Genomic DNA, 20,557 nt, shown 5'->3' with positions numbered 1-20,557 from the left:
GAAGCTCTAATTTGATTAAAATTAAAATATTTATATAGAGATTTTATCAATATATATAATTAATTTTATTATTCATATAGTTAATAGAATTTATATCTTCTAACTCAATGAAATTTATAATAAAATCATTTCTAACTTTACTGGCGCGCGGCAAGTTCCCCAGTTATTAATAAAAAATTACTCTGAAAAACACCTTAATTAAAAACAGCTGTTACAGCAACTATGTACAAACCAACCAATTTGGAAGGACTTAAACAAAACATATTATGGGGGAAGTTATTGCAGGATTTCAAATTTTTTTCCCTCTACAAACAAACGCTATTAATATCATTTTAGCTTTAAGAGATTAAAGACAGCAAATACTACGTGTTAGACAACACTAACTGCAAGCTATATTTTCTAAGACCACCAAGTCACATTAACTTTCCAAGAAAAGCCAACACAGATAGTCAACCTTGTGATGAGTTGTGAAGCAAAATATTGCACCATATGATACAATCTAACAGCTCTGCTAAAATCATCCAAATGACAGACAAGAGACCACCTCCAAAACATGAGTTGCTTCAACCATTTTCTAACATCAATAAAACTAAAGTCAGTCGAAGCAAAAAAATCTATAGCAAATCGTAAAAATTGAGTAACTGCAATTTTCATCTCTTGTATTTGTCTGTTGCCCCATTTTTCTTAAGAGGGCAAAGACAGACCACGGTTTATGAAAGAAGACAAATCAATTTATTCCACTGATTGCATAATTCATGGCAACAATTTGTACACCGCAAAAAATTTCAAAATTTTCCGGACTATAAAGATGGAAATTACTTAACGTGCATCAAGAGTCTAAACTACTGTTAACAGAACTCAAAAATGAAGATCAAGGCGCCAACCGCTCAATCATAATCTACATCATCTTCATCAAGCTCCACTTCAGTAGCATCAGATCCTCCGAGTAGAGAGAGGAAAACTAAAACTGCAACCAGTTGAGTGACCAGAAAATATTTAGCCCTTCTACGAAACTTTTTCTCTTCCTCAGTTTTTTCCCTCTTAGGTTTGCTTTTGGGCTTCGAACCTAAATGAATTAAAGAAAAGAAATAAAACCATCAGCTTATAAACACAGATCATGCAATATCAACAAGTTCAATTGACAAGGTTTCACCAGGCATATGCTAATACCAAAATTTTACCAAATGCTTTATCAATGGAACATTTACAATTACATCAATCTGTATCATGAAGATGTTCGGAGTCTAAATCTTTTAGCTTGTTTCTAAAGCAATTGGTAATTTGAGGACAAAAGGGCACCAAGTACAAAGACATCTTCAGTCACTGATTGTACTATGCACCGTGTGGAGGAATTACCTAACGATTAATACACTAAGTTAAATAAGTTTATATAAAAAGGCGCTCTATCCTTTGACAATCGTAAGTCTGGCTAGTACATTAATACATTGATACACACTTAAACCTGCACAGGATTTCATTCTAACACCTAATCTTGAGCAGACTGCTTTGAAATGTTTTTCTTGAGCCGAGGGTCTATCGAAAAAAGCCTCTCTACCTCCACAAGGTAGGAGTAAGGTCTGTGAACACTCTACCCTCCCCAGACCCACTTGTGGGATTACACTTGGTATGTTGTTGTTGTACCTAATCTTGAGGAGAATCCTATTGAACACTTCAACTTGTCAAAATTGTATCTAACCATCTTTAACTGACAGTCAATCCAAAAACAACTACCAAACATGTGAAGTTTAAATGCAGGTGACGTAGCAAAGAACAAATTAATTGAAGGCATGTTTCATTATAAAAAAAGAAAATAAAAGAATAGATGTGAGGCTATTTCATTTTTTTCCTCTTTTTTCTCCTCCTTCTAAACCTCCTCTCCGTTGTTTGAATCCAGACTCCCCATCAACGATGTAAAACTAACGGTCTTAGATTTCCCTTATCTTGAGACCAACGGCTCAGGTTTTACAGCTAAGTTGCTACCGTTTTTCTTCTTCCACGTAGCAAACTCTACGTAGGTGAGCCACATCTTGCCGTCCTTCCACTCTCAACATCCCCCAGCAATAATCCCCACAGCCTCATCTTTTAACGACAAGAAGAACCCTTGCTTTCTCTCCATTTTCCAAAAATCAGAACTCCAATGTTTTGGTACCCACTACATTTTTCTCCTCTCCATTTTTTCTTTTTGTGGAGGGTGGTATTGTCGGGAGAAATTGGAAGTTGAGTCAATGAGGGGGTTGACAAGAAACAAAACAATTTTCAGTTTATGGGTCTAAACTAAAGTCATTTTATGGGCTAAACGCCTAAACCTCAGGAGCGAAACGTGCAATCCGCCATGTCAGCATATAGGCATAATAGAAAAATCCAACGAATCGAAGTGTTCAATAAGTCAACTAAAAATTAGTTGTCTAAATGAAATATCATGTGTAGGAGTCTATGGATGTAGCCGGACTAAGCTAAAACACTATTTTCATACTTTCGAGCTACCATTAGCTAATTCCATATGCGAACGAACTAACTCCAACATTTGTCTAAGGAAACAAATCAGTCCATGGATTTTAAAAACTCAACATAGTATTTAATGAGAAAGAAGTTCAGGATTATCAAAACCAAGACATCAAGAAGGTTGACGAACAACATTTTGACAACATCCTCCGAAAAGCAATGTCACTAACCAGTATGACTGATGCATGTTTCAAAAGTTTAATAGTATACGGGTCGGTTGGTTTATAGCTCGGTCATGTAGGAATTACAATATAGAAATTGTTTCTATGGAGAATAATAAGGTGATGCAGTGTAGAGTAATGAGTAGCTTGTTATTCAAAGAATAACAATACGAGGAATATTATGTAGGAACTGCCAATTCTAAGAGCATTTTTGCCTTTAGATACTATTATCTACGCATTGTTAATATGCGTCTTCTGATTTCACACTCTATCTCGTATAAAATACACAAAGCTCCGCATACGTTATACTGGTATTAACAGTTCAGTGTTTGGTTTTCACACAAAAAAAAAAAAAAAATGCTACCGTTAAGACTTGAGAGTTACACATTGGTTAATGAAAATAGGTTATTGTATTCTTATACGCTCTTAGGCGATACTCACCTCATAAGCTACCCAAGGTTCATCTTATCCACGTGGAATCAGACCCAAACCCATCCTTCTCTTGGTTCTCAATGTTGGTTCCCCGGTTATATTTTTCACGCTCCAAATGCCTTGTCCTTGGCGTGCAGAGGGGAGAATTAAGTGTCACAAATTGGATAAGAGAATGGGTTGCTGTCTCCTTATACAGTTCTGGACAATCCTCATCTCATGAGCCAACTTTTGATGTTAAGTTCTGCCCAAGTTCCATTTTGTTCAGAGTCACTAGGTTGAACGTTTTTTTGTTGCATAAGAAATACCAAATTTTATACTAAGGTTAAACCTTTTTTTTAATAAGGAATGTTCAAGGCATAGTAATACTAGGGTTGAATATGCTTATCCCTCAAAGGGAAACACACTCATAAACGAAAAAGACCAGGGTTTTAGCAGGCAAGGTAAGGTGAGGAGTTCGACCAACAATAAAACCAGTAACAACAAATAAATAAATAAAAAGAAACTGACTAATATACTGACTAACAGACTATCACCCAAGAATTCCAAAAAATGAAAGAGAGAACCAGCAACAAATAAATAAAACGAAATTGACTAAAATACTATGCCCATCATTTTAGGTAAAGACCTATTTTTGGGGGGCACTCCCACCTTTCTAAGACAAGATGAAACGAAAACAACAAAAATCTATATAAAGCAGAACAATATGGTACTATCAGAAAGTTACTCACTCCATTGTGAAGGACGCTTCGGCACTGATGAAGAAGGATCACTCTGGGATTGTGTCCCAGCAGATGATGATGTGCTAGAATCTACCAGTTCACTTTTATACTTCTCAGTGTATCTTACAAGATTATCATGTTCCAAGAGCTTGCTTCGCAGCACTGATGTTTCCTATCAGCAGATATAGACAATTTAAAGGAAATTAGTGAAAGTGCCAGGGGAGACAATCACACCTGTTCTGCACTGCTCTAATAAAATAAGGTGTAAAATAAAAACAATTCAACTCCGTACTGTGCTTTTGAAACAGATGACAAACAGACATGTCCGATGCGAGTCTCGGATTATAGAAGCAAACTGAACTTCTTCAATTTGTAGAAATCAAGGCTGACTGAACTACACTGCACAAAGAACATGTCATTCATTCCATTCTAAAAGTCGGGAGAACTCACATATATAGACCAGAGTCCTGTCCCTCCCTGATAATTATAATCTTTTTCTAAGCCTATAGCAAGACGCCACCTATCGATTTGACTAGAGTAAACAATGGTTTTTAACAGTGAGCCAGTCAGATAGATAAAAAGAGGATAGAGAAATGTTGTGTCTATACTCTCCAGGCTAATGGTTCAGCATCATCAGTTATGAAATGATTATACTGATTAAGCACTTCTTATGAGTATGCCTCCCAATTATCCCTCTCTAATGCTAAGTCCTCTTTATATAGTAGCAATATAAAGCCTCTAACCCAATTGACATAACGAACTTAACCACAAAAAATTTAATGACCGGAGAAATCCGTCTGGGGCGAAGCCTTAGGACCAATTACAGCCTTCGAAACTCGGAGATACTGGATCCACCCCTTTACCCTTCTCCACTGAAATACCAGGCTTAGTTCACATGGTGCGGGGCTCACACTTGTGACCTAAGTCACAAGTCTTTCAACCTTTGCTACTTGAACTAACCCCTGGGGCAATTTCCCGAATTATTTTACCCCTTCTTTAATGGGAATTCTCCCATATACGGGAAATTAGAATGGGAATATTCCCATATACAGGATATTAGACTATCTTAAACCCTATCTATTTTGTATTGATTAACAACAATACATTTTTAACCCTCTATTCCAACTTCTGGCACATTTCAAATATTTCTATAAACATCTCAAACTATTTCACTTTTTTACATAGGTATTTAATTTGTGCAGATTTCAAGGTTGTTTCAAAACGAAGCAGCTCTCAACCAAAATGAGCCATGAAACAGCCGAACAGCACCATTTTCATATTTTCTCACTCAGGAGATACTATTCTCTATGATTCCAAAATGAACGTAATTCTAGTGTCAATTGATCAGTGCTCCATCCTCAATGACTAGTTACCTTACATAATCCTGTAGACACAGGTCAACAATGATATAAGTTTGAAATGATAGATTGTTTGACTAGTTATTTCACAAGAGCGAAACCAACTGTCATCTCAACCTAGTACCGATATAAGTTATAACCTAAGTTGTTCGGACTCTTCACTTTTGGTGCCGCACCCGTGTCGACACGACGTGGGTGGGTGTGGGTGTGGGATCCGTACCCAATTTGGTCAAACGATTTAGGGTACTTTGGCCAAAATCGATAGAGAAATTTGAGACAGACAATGATTTCTGAAATCAAGACAAAAGCTAGGGCTATTGCAATAGCCATGTTACACCTCTATATTGCAATAGCCATGTTACAACAAAAAATAGTAAGGAGATGGTTCAAACTTGCTCTCAAAACTTTGTGCATTCATTTACTTATAAATAGTCCACTATATTCTGGGCGAAGGGGAGCCTTGGCGTAACTAGTAAAGCTACTACCATGTGACCAGGAGGTCACGGGTTCGAGCCGTGGAAACGTCCCTCTTGCAAAAATGCAAGGTAAGGCTGCGTACAATAGACCCTTGCGGTCCGGCCCTTCCCCGTACCCCGCGCATAGCGGGAGCTTAGTGCACCGCGCTGCCCTTTTTTTATATTCTGGGCATATTTTTATAACTCTATTTTTAGAAATTTGAATTATTTTTAGCCAAATCCCAGGACCCGTATCCATACCCCCGAATCTTAAAATTTAGATCATGAAGGATCCGCACCTGTATCGGACACCCGCACCCGAGTCCGGGCAACTTAGGTTATAACAATTATTACTAAACAGTTACTTCCCAAATTTACCATGTATTACAGTACAAGCCATAAATAAAAGCTAAATGAGTAAAATCGGTTAAATAAAGTCACGGCATACTCACTGGTAATGCATACAGTGTAAAAAGTGCATGTCCGAGGAAAACTGCATCCAAACTTGTTGGCCTGTTAGATAGCTGCAGAGATTAGTAAATAATGATTTAAACAAATTGATTCATTTGCTTAGTTAGCTGAACTATTATTGAATGAGGTAACCTGTTGTCGAAGAAATAGGCTTGATCCCCTAATCTAGTCGATAAAGCACTAAAGGCATCATTGGCATTCCTGTAAATCTGTATAGCAAGAGTTTTCGATCAACCCCTATACAATGAACAATATGGGAAATTAAAATTGCTAGAAAGATCACAAATGAAGCAAAGAGGGAATCTCATCGAACTGTCTAGATTCTCTTCCCACAGCAACCCAAGGACTACATAGTTTCTCCAACAGCACTTCAACCTCAAACTAGTTTGGGCAGGCTATATGATTTGCCAATATCCATTATGCTGCACTCGGGCCTATTTCATTCCAATATTCAATAATTTCTCTTTTACGACAAACTGGGAGTTCAATGAGACACAATAGTTTCCTACTGCAGAAAAATCCATAAATTTGATTCCTTTATTCGAGGATAAATTGGTAGCTCACCATTAATTTATAGCTAAGGTGAAAGGTTCAATGTTCACTAGACCCTTTCCTTCCGCTCCTTGGGCAGCTCATAAAAGACGAACAAATACAAATATAGACAAAATCCATTCCGGGAGATTTGCTCTCATTGTGTCAGCCTGAAAAACGTGGAGGAGAAAGAAACAGATACAAGTAGAAATATATTACCTCTTCCTCTCTTCTTTCAGCATTATCTTTTGTAATACCAAGAATTTGTTTCGCACCATAAACTTGCTTTAGGTACAAGATTTTTCCAAGTGGCCATGGGAGATCTGAATAATAAATCTTGTGTGCAGAACTTCCATCAGAACCCACCCAAAGTTCATAAATAACGGCATCTGCAAGCCATGAATCAACCATAGCCTTTGCTGATATCCATTCAGGTATACCACGGACTTGAGCATCCAAATCAACGAAACCATCTTCGATTAAACTGCGGATAACTCCACCCTTCTCATTGTTGTAGGCTACGTATGTACCTGATTCGACATAAGGTATTTGATCTGCCGAAAACACAACAAATATTGGGTGATCAACTTATAGGATGACTCAATGTGCAGAACGAAAAGATATGGCGTATGAATTGACTCGAAATATTGAGAAACCTAATTAACAGAAAAAATGAACAAACCAAATGGAGGAAACTGTAAAGGCACTACAAAAGAGTTTCCCATTTGAAGTCATTAGTCATCATGAGAGAAAATTTAAGAATTCCTACTTGAAAAGATACTACAACATATAACTGAAATATTCTGATTATAGAGCTTTACTGACCAAATTTATCAACAAGCTTTTACCATACTAATGCTACTAATTTATTTTTAAGACTATGCTCTTTTATCCTAGAAACAACCACCAAACGCATCATTGTATCATCTATAGTGGACTCTGGCCTACTTATCGGGAAAAAATTCAAGTAGTCAGTACCCCCTTTTTTTGCCTCTCATGCCATCCAACAGCAATGTAAAATCATCCTCAGATGTGATAGAGCTTCTCTAACTCAAGATTCTCTTCAAATGGTATATGTAATTTCTTCTAATATCAAATAGTATTTGGATCATTCAACACACGAAATCTCCCCATTCCGAGCTAGCAATCAACTCAAATGAAGAGTTGAGCAGCTAAACCACAGTAAATTTACCATCTAAAAAAAATATCACACAAGGCAGATCTGAACAGATAGCAGCTGTAACTAAGAGCTGCTGACCTTACTGCCAAATTTATGCATGAACTTCATCCTCTACTTAATTATCTAAATTCTATCCAACTGGAAGATAGAACGGATACAAAGCTATTTCCTCCTACAGCAAATACTAGCTTTATGGTGCGCGTATATAAGTTCCTGAAAATGATGAATGTTGAAAATGAGGAAAATGACACTCCACATTGATTCGGTTGGTCAAAATTTTTGGAACATGTTCCTTAAAAAGAGGAAAATGACATTCCACATTGATTCTCTCCTCCCCACCCTCGAACTCACCTCATCTTCATCCCCACCCACTACCCCACACCCCGCACCTTAACCCCCCTGGGCCATAACCTCCCACCACTTGCCTACCCCACCCACCGCTCCATAACCCCCCCCCCCAAAATACCACCTACCCCCACACCCGAGACCCCCAAAGTATTTGTCCAGATTATATACAAATGCTTTTAGGATAAAAAATTTTGCTTATGTACCGAACACAAGAAAATAAGTAAGAAACCCACTTATTTTCCTTCATACCGAACACACCCCTAATGTAAGCACATGATCATCATCTGATACAAGAAAATGACAATAAAATTATGACAGATTACACTTTTGCATCCCTTAGAAGCTTCTAGACAAACCAAAAGAACATTAAAAAAAAAAACTCTAAGCATAAAGTAGTAGTAATAATTAACAAAAACTCAAAAAAACAGCTCAAACAAAAACATTTTAAATAGATAAAGTTCTGATAATTAAGAAGTAAAAGAAAGGAAGTAGTAGTAGTAGTACCAGAATCAGGGTTAATGAGATTGAAATCCAAATCAAATGGAATTTCGGAGAATTTGAGGTAAACGTAAACGGGCAAACAATTAGGGCAAGAAGTGGGTAGTCCGAAACAGGGTTTTCGGGTCACAAGTGTCAATTTCTCTTTCTCCTTTGCTTCTTCCATTTCGATTTGAATCAAATTTTGAAATTTTGGTCAAAGTAAAACCCTACCACTAGGGTTTAATCTGGGTCGGTGTTTTCGGGAATTAGGGAACAAGTAAGGACTCAAAATAAATGTGTCTGCCCCATAATTTACGTAATACTAACTATTTTTCTAAATATATTTTTTTCACTCTTCAATTATACGCCAAAAATAAGTATATGCGATTTTTTTTTTTTATGACTGTGAAAGGACGGGGTATTTTGGGAATCTTTGGGGTAGGGTTTAATTTGATTAGAATTACTAGATATTGGGAAGTCCGTGCTTGCACGGGCCAGACACGAAAAATGTGTGAGTTTAATAATAAAAATTTTGAAAATCTTAGTACATACAAACAATGACAATTCAATTATAGCATTTATTATAGTCCTAAAAATTTTAATTACGGAGTAACAGATTGAACGCTAGTTTAATGGGTGAGCTCCCTACCTTCCATGATTGAACGAAAGAGTTCAAATAGTAATGTAGTATTCCTTTTTTCAAAGAACTATGTGTAAACATTATTTTAGTATTTTCTGGGTTCAATCTAAATCCTCTTTTTTGTCTTAGTTTCTTCTGTTAGTTTGCTCTAAATTTATCTTTACATTTTATGAACTTATTATCATAATTTAATGTCCTAAACTATTTGGAATTGTCTCTTAATTTCTATACTGCCAAAGAATTCGTCTATCATAAATTGAAAGTTTATCCTAAGACAACTGATAAAATAACCTATTATTGTAATCACAAATTTGTTTGTGATTAGCGCAAATTATTAACATAACTTTGTAATACTTGATCTTAAAATATTAAACCATGCTACTTATAATTTTAATTTTTAATAGTACTGATAATTTTGATGGATAAAAATCTTGGCACATGAAAATACTATTTGTAGTTAATTTTTGAAAATCTCACTATATAACCACAGTCAAATCAATTTTTATATTGTCCAAAAATAATATTCAAATCATGCAGATATTATTGTTAATAACTAATACTAATCTGAAAACAATTAAAGAAAGCTAAAAGCTTGATAAAGAAGTTTACAAAAATTATGAAGAGAGACATGTAACGACCAGTGCGTTTTGACCATTTTACCCCTGTTGATCCATTCCCGAGACTTTAAGCGAGTCTAGTGAAAACTGAAGGATTTAGAATCTTTAAGTGAAAGCGTTTGACCAATAGTTGATTTTTGGGTAAACAAACTTTTTTCGGAATTTCGTCAATTCCGTGAGGTCCGGAGGGTCGATTATGACTTGGTGGGGTGGATGGTTCAATTCCCGAGGCGTTTGGTTGCATTTTGGGTATTTGGTTGGAAACTTGTTTTATTCCGTTTTGGGGTTGACTTGGTAAATTAGGCATCTGTTGTAACTTTCGAGGCCACGGGAGAATTCGTAGTGCATTTTTATGTATGTGTGCATATCTGGTTTGTGTATTTGGGGCCTCGGATTGATGTGGGGATTTCGGGAAAGACTTGTGAAAACCAGATTTTTGCTGGTTCTGGTGTGAGCTCCATGGCGGGATTTGTGCCGCCATGGCAAGAAACTGGCGTTTAATGATTATCCGCCATGGCAGATGGTCTGGTCGCCACGGGGGGACCGCCATGGTGATCCTTGCGACCGTCGTGGTTGAATGACGGAACTAGAATCCCATTTATGCTCCTAAGTTAGATTTCATTAGTAAAAACACTCCAAAAACCTATCCTAAGAGCTTAGAGAGGGGATTATTGACGAACTTGGGGGAATCATCCTTGAAGGTAAGTTATAAACTATTATCTTGTTCATTTTCATTTCCCCTTTAAGTTTTCATGATAGTTCAAGTTCTAAAAATGGTGGGTTAAAGACCTAGAATTCTAAATCATGAAACCTTTAGCTTGAATTGGTTATTATTGTTTAATTCTCTGTTTATATCATGTAGAAGTGTAGATTAACACATTCTAGGGTTGAATTGCTTGATAGTCCAAGAATCTAATTATGAGAGTTCACCCAAATTTGGGGGTTTTGACTAATTGATGAAACTGAAAGGTCTAATGTGATTAGAAACTCATGAAATTAAGGATTATGATTTTTGGGACTATGAGTAAGGTAATTTCACCCTCAATTTCCCGTTTTGCCCTCGTGACTCGTTAGGGGTATTTTGAGTAACCTTTCCCGAATTGATTTCTCATTCGATTAGTTGGTTGTCGTGGTCATTTACTTACTTGAGATGTTATTTACTAGACTACCATCGTTCTGAGGCGCTTGGAAAACAGAAGGCTCGTGTGGAGTAGTTCGTGGCTCATGTTCTACATTCGAGGTAGGTTACGGCTTACCTTAATTAGACTTTGATTAGCGAAACGTATATATTATGTATAATTGACAGGATAAAGCATGATTAGGTCTTCATACTTGATGTTTGTTTGGATATTACCTAGGTTGGTATGACTTCTGACTATATGGGCTTGTCGCCGTTATTTATGCATTGTGATGGTGTATTTGTATTCGTATTGTGGTGATTTGGGATGGTATTCTATTAGGTTGGTTGATTGTGGCTTGTTGCCTAGTTATTGTGATTAGGCTTGTTGCTTTAATTGCTATGTTGTGATACGTGTTACACTCATTTCTCTCTTATTGTGTCATCTATCATCGGATAAGGAATGATAATGAGATTAGGCCTGAGTCGTGTTGTATAATGATGATGATATCATGCATGGAATACATTCTCATTTCACATGTATATTGACATCGAATTATGACTTGGTACTGATGATGATACATGGGTAAATGGAGCACTTTGATGACACGAGACTTAGTTGTAAGGTGTACTTGTTAGATTTGGAAGTAAAGGGTGTCATAGACTCTTTATGTTGATTGAGATGGCTTGTACGATTCATTCCATGGTTGACTTAATTTATCTAAGTCCTGATATGGCTTATGGCATTGGGACTCGTACTCACATTGGCATTTGATCTCATTGATTTATCATGCTGACTTTTGAGTTGGTGTTTCATATTGGGGTTCTACACTTGAACCATATTTGAATACTCGTCTTGCATACAATATATGTATATAAGGCACATCTGATAGGGGGTGAGGATGTGGCCTATCTTGTGATATATATATATATATATATATATATATATATATATATATATATATGCACATTTGACAGAGGGTGAGGATGTAGCCTATTTGTGAACTCGTGATCTGAGGTCTGTTCCGAAGCGAGTGGACTCGTGATCCGATGTATATTCTGGAGCGAGGGGTACATAGACTTCGTGTGTCCTTCATGAGTCATGACTACTGAGCGAACAATGCCTTTAGCATGTGTGTACATATTTGAGGTATTTGGCCAGTGCATTGCATTGCATAACATTGCATTTTATTCTGCATCATTATATGGCTCTTCACGTTTGATTTGGTATGGTCTGTTCGTATCATTGTGGTGGCATAGATTGGATTACGGACTGGGTCAGATTGAGTAGTGACTCTGCCTAGGTTCAGAACTTGGTTTTGTGATTATTGTTTGAGATTATTGAGACTCGACAGACTTCTGGTTTAGAAGTTTCATCTTAGGCTGTGATTTGGTTATGAGATATTCTGTGACCTTGGTTTGGGTATTATGTGTCTATCTACTTCTATTGTTGATTTTATGCTTATATGCATGAATTAGTCTTAGTCGGCCTATGATGCTTACTCAATACCTGTTGTTTGTACTGATGCTACTCTTGTTGTACTCTTCTTTTGAGTGCGCAGTCCGTTCTGGTGTTCTATTTCGATCCACGAGTGTTTCCCGAGACGGTGTTGTGGAGACTTAGGGTGAGCTACAAACAAATGACCAAATGCTCGAGTTTCCATTATTCGTATACTTGTCATCTATTTCCAGACAATATTCCTTTTGATGTTATGAGCCTTGTATGACAACATTCAGATAGTTCTTGTTATATATTCAGACCTATGTGTTTATTAGTAGCTCTTGTGCTGACTTAGACCAGATGCCTTAGGTAGAAGATGTATTCCACACTTATTCTCTTTTAATTGATACTAAGATTTATTATTATTACATTGTTCTTCCGCTTTGATAGATTGCAAGTTGGGTAATGGAAGGGTTCGCCTACCAAGGTGGGAAATGGTAGGTGCCCGTATAACTAAGCGATTTTGGGTCGTTTACATGACACTTCAATTTGATGGAGATCATACAAATAGAAGAGAGAGGTGAACCATTTGCATGTAGCTTGGGAAAGGCCACGTGGAAAATTATTTGTAAGACAAATGTTGATGACTAATGATAGAAGGAAAGGGGCAAATTGGTCCAGCGACCCAGTTTATAGTGGAGTTACAATAAATTGATTTTGCAACCAACAGGATTGTTCCATTATAAGACAACTAGTCAATGTGCGCGCTTCGCGCGGTCGGGAAAAACATGTTTAAATTTATTATGCCTTCTTCTTTTTTTCATGAAAATGCAAACACTTGTAAACAATCTACATTTGAGTTAATTTATAAATAAGAATTATTTAGAGCACAAACTACAATATACATAATGATAATGTATAAGCACTTTTGCCAAGTAAAATTTTACCTCTGGTCCCCTTCTCTATTGTGTACTATAAAAATAAGGTAAGCAAAAAATATGTGGAGGGACGTATATCTTCAAATTTATAAGCATTTTCCCTAGAAATGTTTAAGGAAAGACCAAAAGAGTGTAATTAAGGAAATCGGAAAAGTGATTTTTGGATTTCTTTTAACATGACACTGAAAAATAAGAGAAAGAATAAAATGTGAAGAATGAAGAGAGAACAACCAAATAATTAAAGATAAAAAGGAAAGTACCTTTCGTTTAAGGAATGTATATCTTCAAATGTGTGAAAGCACTTCTCTTAGAAACGATTAATCAATACGAACAAGTGTGATTAAGAGACCTAAAAAGTGACCTTTGACTTTCTGTTTGATAAGCGTGGTAAAATAAGAAAAGAGCAAATATGAGAAGCGTAAAGAAAAAAATACAGAAAAAAGAAGACAAAAGAAAAATATATAAAAAAGAGATAAAAGAAAAATACATTTACTGGTCTATAAGAGGTGTCATATTACTCCTCCATAGACCAGGCTTTATATATTAGATGCCAAAATATAGAATAAGTATCCGTCAATTAAAGATGAAACAATTGCGTATTTCACGGAAAATAACAATACACATTCAAGGTCCTATGAGGAAAAAAAAAAAAAACTTTCATACAAACTTGAAAGCAAAACAAATAAAAGGAATGTATATATTTGCACCTTGAGAATTGCCTGGGAGGGAGGGGATCAAACTTCTCATATTATGTTGACAAACAAAATGAATATATTAACTTGCTTTGTCCAATTATGACCAAATTATTTACAAACACCCTCACACATGGAGTATATCTGCATTCTAACATTGTCCTGTGACATAGAACAGAAACATGGCCATTTTGATTCATGCTTTAGTAGAGAAAAAATTCAAAATAAAGGCAAGTATAGCAACTAATTTAAAAATCAATCAAAGTGATAAAAATTATATAGATCTAATAAAATAATTCTCAAATTTAAAGATGCATTTTAGATACCTAGGCGCTCTACTGCAATAAAGCGCTCTGCCATTACTGCATCCTGGCAAGTAATTCACCAAAGAAAGGAAACATAAACAAAGAAGAGAAGCTCAATTAGAAAATAGTTACCTGACAGTTCAGTTCAAAAAGCAAGTAGTTAAATGAATATTGAACTCAAAAGCAAACTTTTCTTCATGAACAGAAGAATAAATAACAAAAAGGAATTGTTCTATATATGTTGATTAGTAGTATCCACTGAGGCGCTATCAATCACAACCTCCTGTGGGAAATTTGCAAAGAATGTAAAGCTTAAATGACTTTCCTTCCATCACTGCAATCACTACTCAATTGATTCCCATGGTTAAATAAGAACTATGGCCTGTGTATGTGAGGTAATGAATCAAAGATGCATTAATATCATGGTTCATCTGGAAAAAGAAAAGGAGAATTTATTACTGAAAAGAATACATCATATATGTCATGACCCAACCAGAGGGCCATGACGGGCACCCGGTGCTACCCCACCGGGCACCTCCTAACGTACATTCATATTCTCATCTAGGTGAGCCATATGGCCTACTCATGATTTTCCATACAACAACGATTCTAATCACATCGGGCAATGACACATTTCTATCATCATCAATAACAATGCCCATGTCCATGTACGCAAGCCGACGAGGCTAACAAAATAATATACAAAATATGAGCCAACAAGGCTACAAGACATCTAACCATACATAACTATCTACGAGCCTCTAACAAGGGTATGTAACATCATATAGGCGGGATAGGACCCCACCATGCCCATATATATATGTACATAAAAGAATAATACCAAAAGCCGTAGCTCCGGATGAAATGGAGCTCCTCTGGCGATCCCCGAACAAGAAATCTATGGATCAAGCTCGTCCCTGCCACCCGCGGGGCATGACGCAGCGTCCACAAATAAAAGGACGTCAGTACGAATAATATACTGAGTATGTAAAGAATAATCAACATCATAGTGGGAGCATAAGAGACAGCATAAGAAATAACATAAGAAATAGCATAGGATGAGAGAATCAGGAGGTAATAGAACCATTTGTACCTCTAATGGCCATCATCATATTTACTTACTTGTCTTTCACAAGGACCTTCCATTTCTAATGCTTACTATGTATATATATATATATATATATATATATATATATATATATATATATATATATATACATACCATAGTGGGAGCATAAGAGACGGCATAAGAAATAACATAAGAAATAGCATAGGATGAGAGAATAAGGAGGTAATAGAACCATTTGTACCTCTAGTGGCCATCATCATATTTACTTACTTGTCTTTCACAGAACCTTCCATTTCTAATGCTTACTCATGTATATATATATATATATATATATATATATCAACATCATAGTGGGAGCATAAGAAATAACATAAGAAATAGCATAGGATGAGAGAATCAGGAGGTAATAGAACCATTTGTACCTCTAGTGGCCATCATCATATTTACTTACTTGTCTTTCACAGGAACCTTCCATTTCTAATGCTTACTCATGTGTGTGTGTATATATATATATATATTCGTATTCGTATTCGTATCATATCCGACCATGAAGGTTCGGTGTTTCACATACCCGGCTATGACAAGGCTTCGGTGATTATACATACCTGGCCCTACCAAGGCTCAGTGTTGTCCGTACCCAACTGTAGTGGTGTGTGCGCGATAGGTATCATAACCGGCTATATAAGCTCGGTGTTACATAATAGTCATACATACTTAGGCACGTATACATAAGAGTCCATAAGAATCATCAACATCCTTACCATCATCGCTTTCGTTACGTCTATCCTTAGAAGATCAACTATCATATAAGGGAGGTAATAGCATCGTGAAAGTATCGAGGACCATGAGCTTTAGTAATTTTAGAGATAGAGTCATTTGGAAGACATTATGGAACTCATGAGATGGTATATAGCAAAGGAATCATGCCTTAATGAAAGAAAGGTTAGCCTTACATACCTCTTGGTCTTCTTAACTACTTAACGTTCACAGTTGAAGCTTGAACAATCTACATTTAGAAGGATTCATGCCATAATTAAGCCTTAATGATACTCTTAAATTCAAACTAGAATAATTCATGATCTAATGAAAATTGGGCAGCATTTCCCCTATTTCGTCAACTTCCACCATATTACAAAACCACTCCCAACAACCACAATAACATCCACAATATCATAATCAAGTAATCACATTCCATTGAGTCTTCAAAATTCATCCTTATGTTCAACTTATACTAACAACTTCACACCCAACCTTAGCACATTTTCACACAATGCTTCCTTATCACTATTACTACTTTCCCTAACAAGATCATACCCATATCATACTCAGAATCATGACTCAAGTTTGCTTACTACTCAAAAACATCATAAAAGTTACATTTAGTCCTCATTTTCTACTTTCTTCTTCTACCCAAGTTTTTCAACAACTAAGCATCCATGATAACATGAAATAAGCATGAAAACTAACCTTTTATCTCATGGGAATGAGACTTTGGAGCAGCTATCAACTTATGTGAAAACCTGTTACACCCCGTACCTAGGAGAAGCACTGGTTAAATTTGAATGTAAGTATGTCGAGCTATGGCTAGGTAAAATAACTTTGGAGTGTGAGGAACGAAGCATTATTAGGTATATTATTTAAGTAAAGGATGAATTATGCTCTTGTAAGTCGTAACCGGGAAGGAAAACCTCGGAGTCAAAGGAAATGATCATTATCAAGTATGATTAGTGATAAATATCATGTATGGAGAGTTTTGGAAGATTTTGGGATCAAGCAAATCGAAGAAAATAAGTTTGACGAAAATTTAGAAAAAGTTAGCAGGATTTTGGGCAGATTTTTAGTCAAATTTGGAGGGGGTATATCTCCTAGTATATTAAGAGTTTTAAGGTGTTTCAAAAGTCTAAAATGAAGTTCTTCGAGTCTAGTTTCCAACGCAACAAACCGCTCATCCATACGATGTCGGAGTAGAGAATTATGAACGTTACAAGTTAGGCGGGCAGAGCAGGGTGCGCTGCTACAGTGCCACCGACTTTGACACCCTGTATAAGGGTTAAAACCCCATTTTTTCTCCATAATAATTCCCCCAAATGTTCTAGAGATATCAGCCACCATATGAGAGCATGCACACAACATAAAAGTGAGTATTTTGAGTAATTTCAAGTGACGGAGTATTAATCGAGGTCCGGGTAACGTGTAGTCGCGATTATAGTTTTGTCTTGCGTTGGAATTGGCTTGGATTCAAAGTAAATATTGAAGATATTGCTGCTCTAGCAAGAATAAGGTATGAATCTCTCCTTATTAATATTAATTTCAGTTTATTTACGGAGATAAAGTTATTAAATAGTCGTATAACAAGTTGGATAGTTGAGAAACTTGGAAAACATCATGTGGGATGTTATATGGAGCCTATTGGTGTTGATAATGTTGTTGTGATGCTGGTATTGTTGTTGTTGCTGTTGTTGGTCATTGGATTGTGATTTCGGGCTAGGCATATAAATAGGGAGATCTTTGCCCGAATTTCGGCAGATTCTAAATGGATTTAAATTGAAGGCTTAAGATAAGCATGTGACAATGAGCCTAACAATAGTATGAATGGTTTACATGTAGATTTACGAGCTTGGAAGGATAAATGTTGAATAGTTAAGGAGACCAAAAGTTATGTTAAGGCTATTCCTCTTTCTTTTAAAGGCATGATCCGTTTCCTACCAACCCATGCATGAATTCCATAAAAAAGAATCCTCATTTCCAAGAACGTTAGAGATTCATGACTCTTAAAGTTTTTATGGTGCTAAAGATGAATAATTTTAATTTTTTATGATAACCATGACGATGATTATGAGGGATTTATTTATCAAAGCTCCAAGGCATACAGATTTCATGATATTACGAGATGATTTTATTCGTAGAGATTTCCAAGTACATGAGCTTTATATTATTATGAGGTGATTGAGCTTACTTTGCAATTTCTTAATTTCCTTCATTGTTGGTAATCTCACCTTATGACCCTTGATCCTTCAAGGTTGGATAAATGATAATGATTGATCCATAATATAGTTGTTGCTTTTGATTGGGCTCTCACGCATGCTTTATATATATATATATATATATATGTATATATATATATTTTTTTTTTCTCACACCGCGCCGCGCTATAGTCGGCGGGGCATGGCATGTAGATGTGCACACATATATATATATATTTTTTTTTCTCACACCGCGCCGCGCTATAGTCACGGGCATGGCACGTAGATGTGCACACCGTATAAAGCATGTCATGATATTGTCTCGGACGCGGGAGGCCCGAAAGCGGGCTAATGATGATAACACCGAGCCTTAATGGCCGGGTATGATACTATATATATATATATGACACCGAGCCTTAATGGCCGGGCATGGTACTATATATATGTATAAAAATATATATTTTTTTAAAAAGGCTAAGCATACATGACACTGCCTTATGAGGCATCCAGATGTACAGGTTATCTCTCATATTCCATGTTACCTTTCATATTTGTATTATGTCGTTATTCATGCCTTACATACTCGCACATTATTCGTACCGACGTCCCTTCTTGTGGACGCTGCGCTCATACCCGCAGGTAGGCAGAGAGACGGATCAGACCCGTAGGTGTTCTATCAGCGAATTCTCAGGAGTACTCCACTTATTTCGGAGCTGCAGTCTATTTGGTATTCTCCTTATGATCATTTGTATTCTATGTAGAGGCTCGTAGACGTGTGTGTACAATTAGATGTTTTATAGCTCCACCGGTTCATATTGTTGTATAATATATTGGTGGCCTTGTCGACCTTATTTTGAGCTCTTGATACTTTACTGTTAGCCTTGTCGGCTTTATGATATATGTTATGTTGTGGTGACTATTTGTCGGTCCGCATATGAATATATGCCGAATGATCGGATATTCCTATGTTGGGCCTTTTCTGCGTGCGTTGTGTTCTTTGAGTTATGATTTATAATGTTCAAAGTAACGGATAAATCAGGTGGTTCCCGGCTTACGGGTCAGAACTCGTCATACTCTTGGTGGGGGTGTGACAAATTGGTATCAGAGCAGTTCGTCCTAGGGAATCTCTACGAGTCGTGTCCAGTAGAGTCTTGTTTATGGGTTTGAAGCGCGCCACACTTATAAACAAGAGGCTGCAGGGCATTTAGGAACCATTGACCCTTCTTTCTTATCTTAGATCGTGCCATAGAGCTAAATCATAGGATATGATGCTCCTAATTCTAACCCCAAATGTTTTGATCATAGATAAGCAGTTGATTATGCTGCTACGAGGTAATTGCCGAGAATTGAAGTTGTTCATTCGAAAGGTATGTTTCCTATTTTATTAATATGGATAGATGTTGATATAAGAACCTGAGCAAGATATTATGGGTATTTGTGATTGCTCTGTGGGGTATTGGATGTATTTTCTGAGCTGTGTGCAAGAATGAGGTAGTAAGAATTATAGAGAAAATAATTTTTATAAATTGAATTGTTTGCATGTCTATAGAGAAAGAGTAAAGGGAAAATGTGATCATCAGCCGTTTGGTAAGTCATGATTGAAGGAACAACTATGCGATGCTTTCAAAGAGAAGTTTTAGAGTGATTTTAATTTAATTTAAAGGAGAAACCCTGGAGGAAAAAATGATTAGTAGTTAAGAAACTGGGATGAGTTGCATTCGAGATTTCGGAGGATTAGGACCTGTTGGAAACATAAAGAAAGTTGACATTAGGAACTCAAATACAGTATTACGGTTTATAGATTAGATTGATAACAAAGAGATATTGATATGGGAAAGGAAGTTAACGAGTATGAATATATATATATATATATATATATATATATATATATATATATATATATATATATATGGTTTGTACTCATACGAGTGGAATGTTCTGCAAACTTCTAGGTAGATATTATTAAGTGGCAAACGGGAAAGAGCACTTTAAGAGCAAAGGAAATCAAGAAGGACCTTGAGGACAAAAATTACGAGAAAATGCGGTTATAAATTAATTAAAGGAAGTTATGTGATCGGTGACGATAAGAGGAAGCTTAATAAATTAGTAAGGTTGGCCAAAGGTAGACAGTGATGGCA

At 36.3% G+C, this 20,557-nt stretch overlaps 1 protein-coding gene across 1 annotated transcript; it reads right to left on the bottom strand.

Annotated features, from left to right (window-relative positions):
- Positions 1 to 709: 709 nt before the first annotated feature.
- On the bottom strand, positions 710 to 8,963 carry LOC132039693 (mitochondrial outer membrane import complex protein METAXIN). The gene is made up of 6 exons (XM_059430195.1): positions 8,662 to 8,963; positions 6,849 to 7,183; positions 6,231 to 6,307; positions 6,080 to 6,140; positions 3,824 to 3,986; positions 710 to 1,066 (listed from the first exon to the last, which is right to left on the bottom strand). The coding sequence occupies exons 1-6, from the start codon at positions 8,819 to 8,821 to the stop codon at positions 888 to 890; spliced, it is 975 nt and encodes a 324-aa protein (XP_059286178.1). The 5' UTR covers positions 8,822 to 8,963; the 3' UTR covers positions 710 to 887.
- Positions 8,964 to 20,557: the final 11,594 nt, after the last annotated feature.

The sequence above is a fragment of the Lycium ferocissimum genome, chromosome 12 (assembly GCF_029784015.1).
Source record: "Lycium ferocissimum isolate CSIRO_LF1 chromosome 12, AGI_CSIRO_Lferr_CH_V1, whole genome shotgun sequence".
Taxonomy (NCBI): Eukaryota; Viridiplantae; Streptophyta; class Magnoliopsida; order Solanales; family Solanaceae; genus Lycium; species Lycium ferocissimum.
Note: the sequence above shows the minus strand (reverse complement) of the source record. Positions and strands in the feature narration are given on the sequence as shown.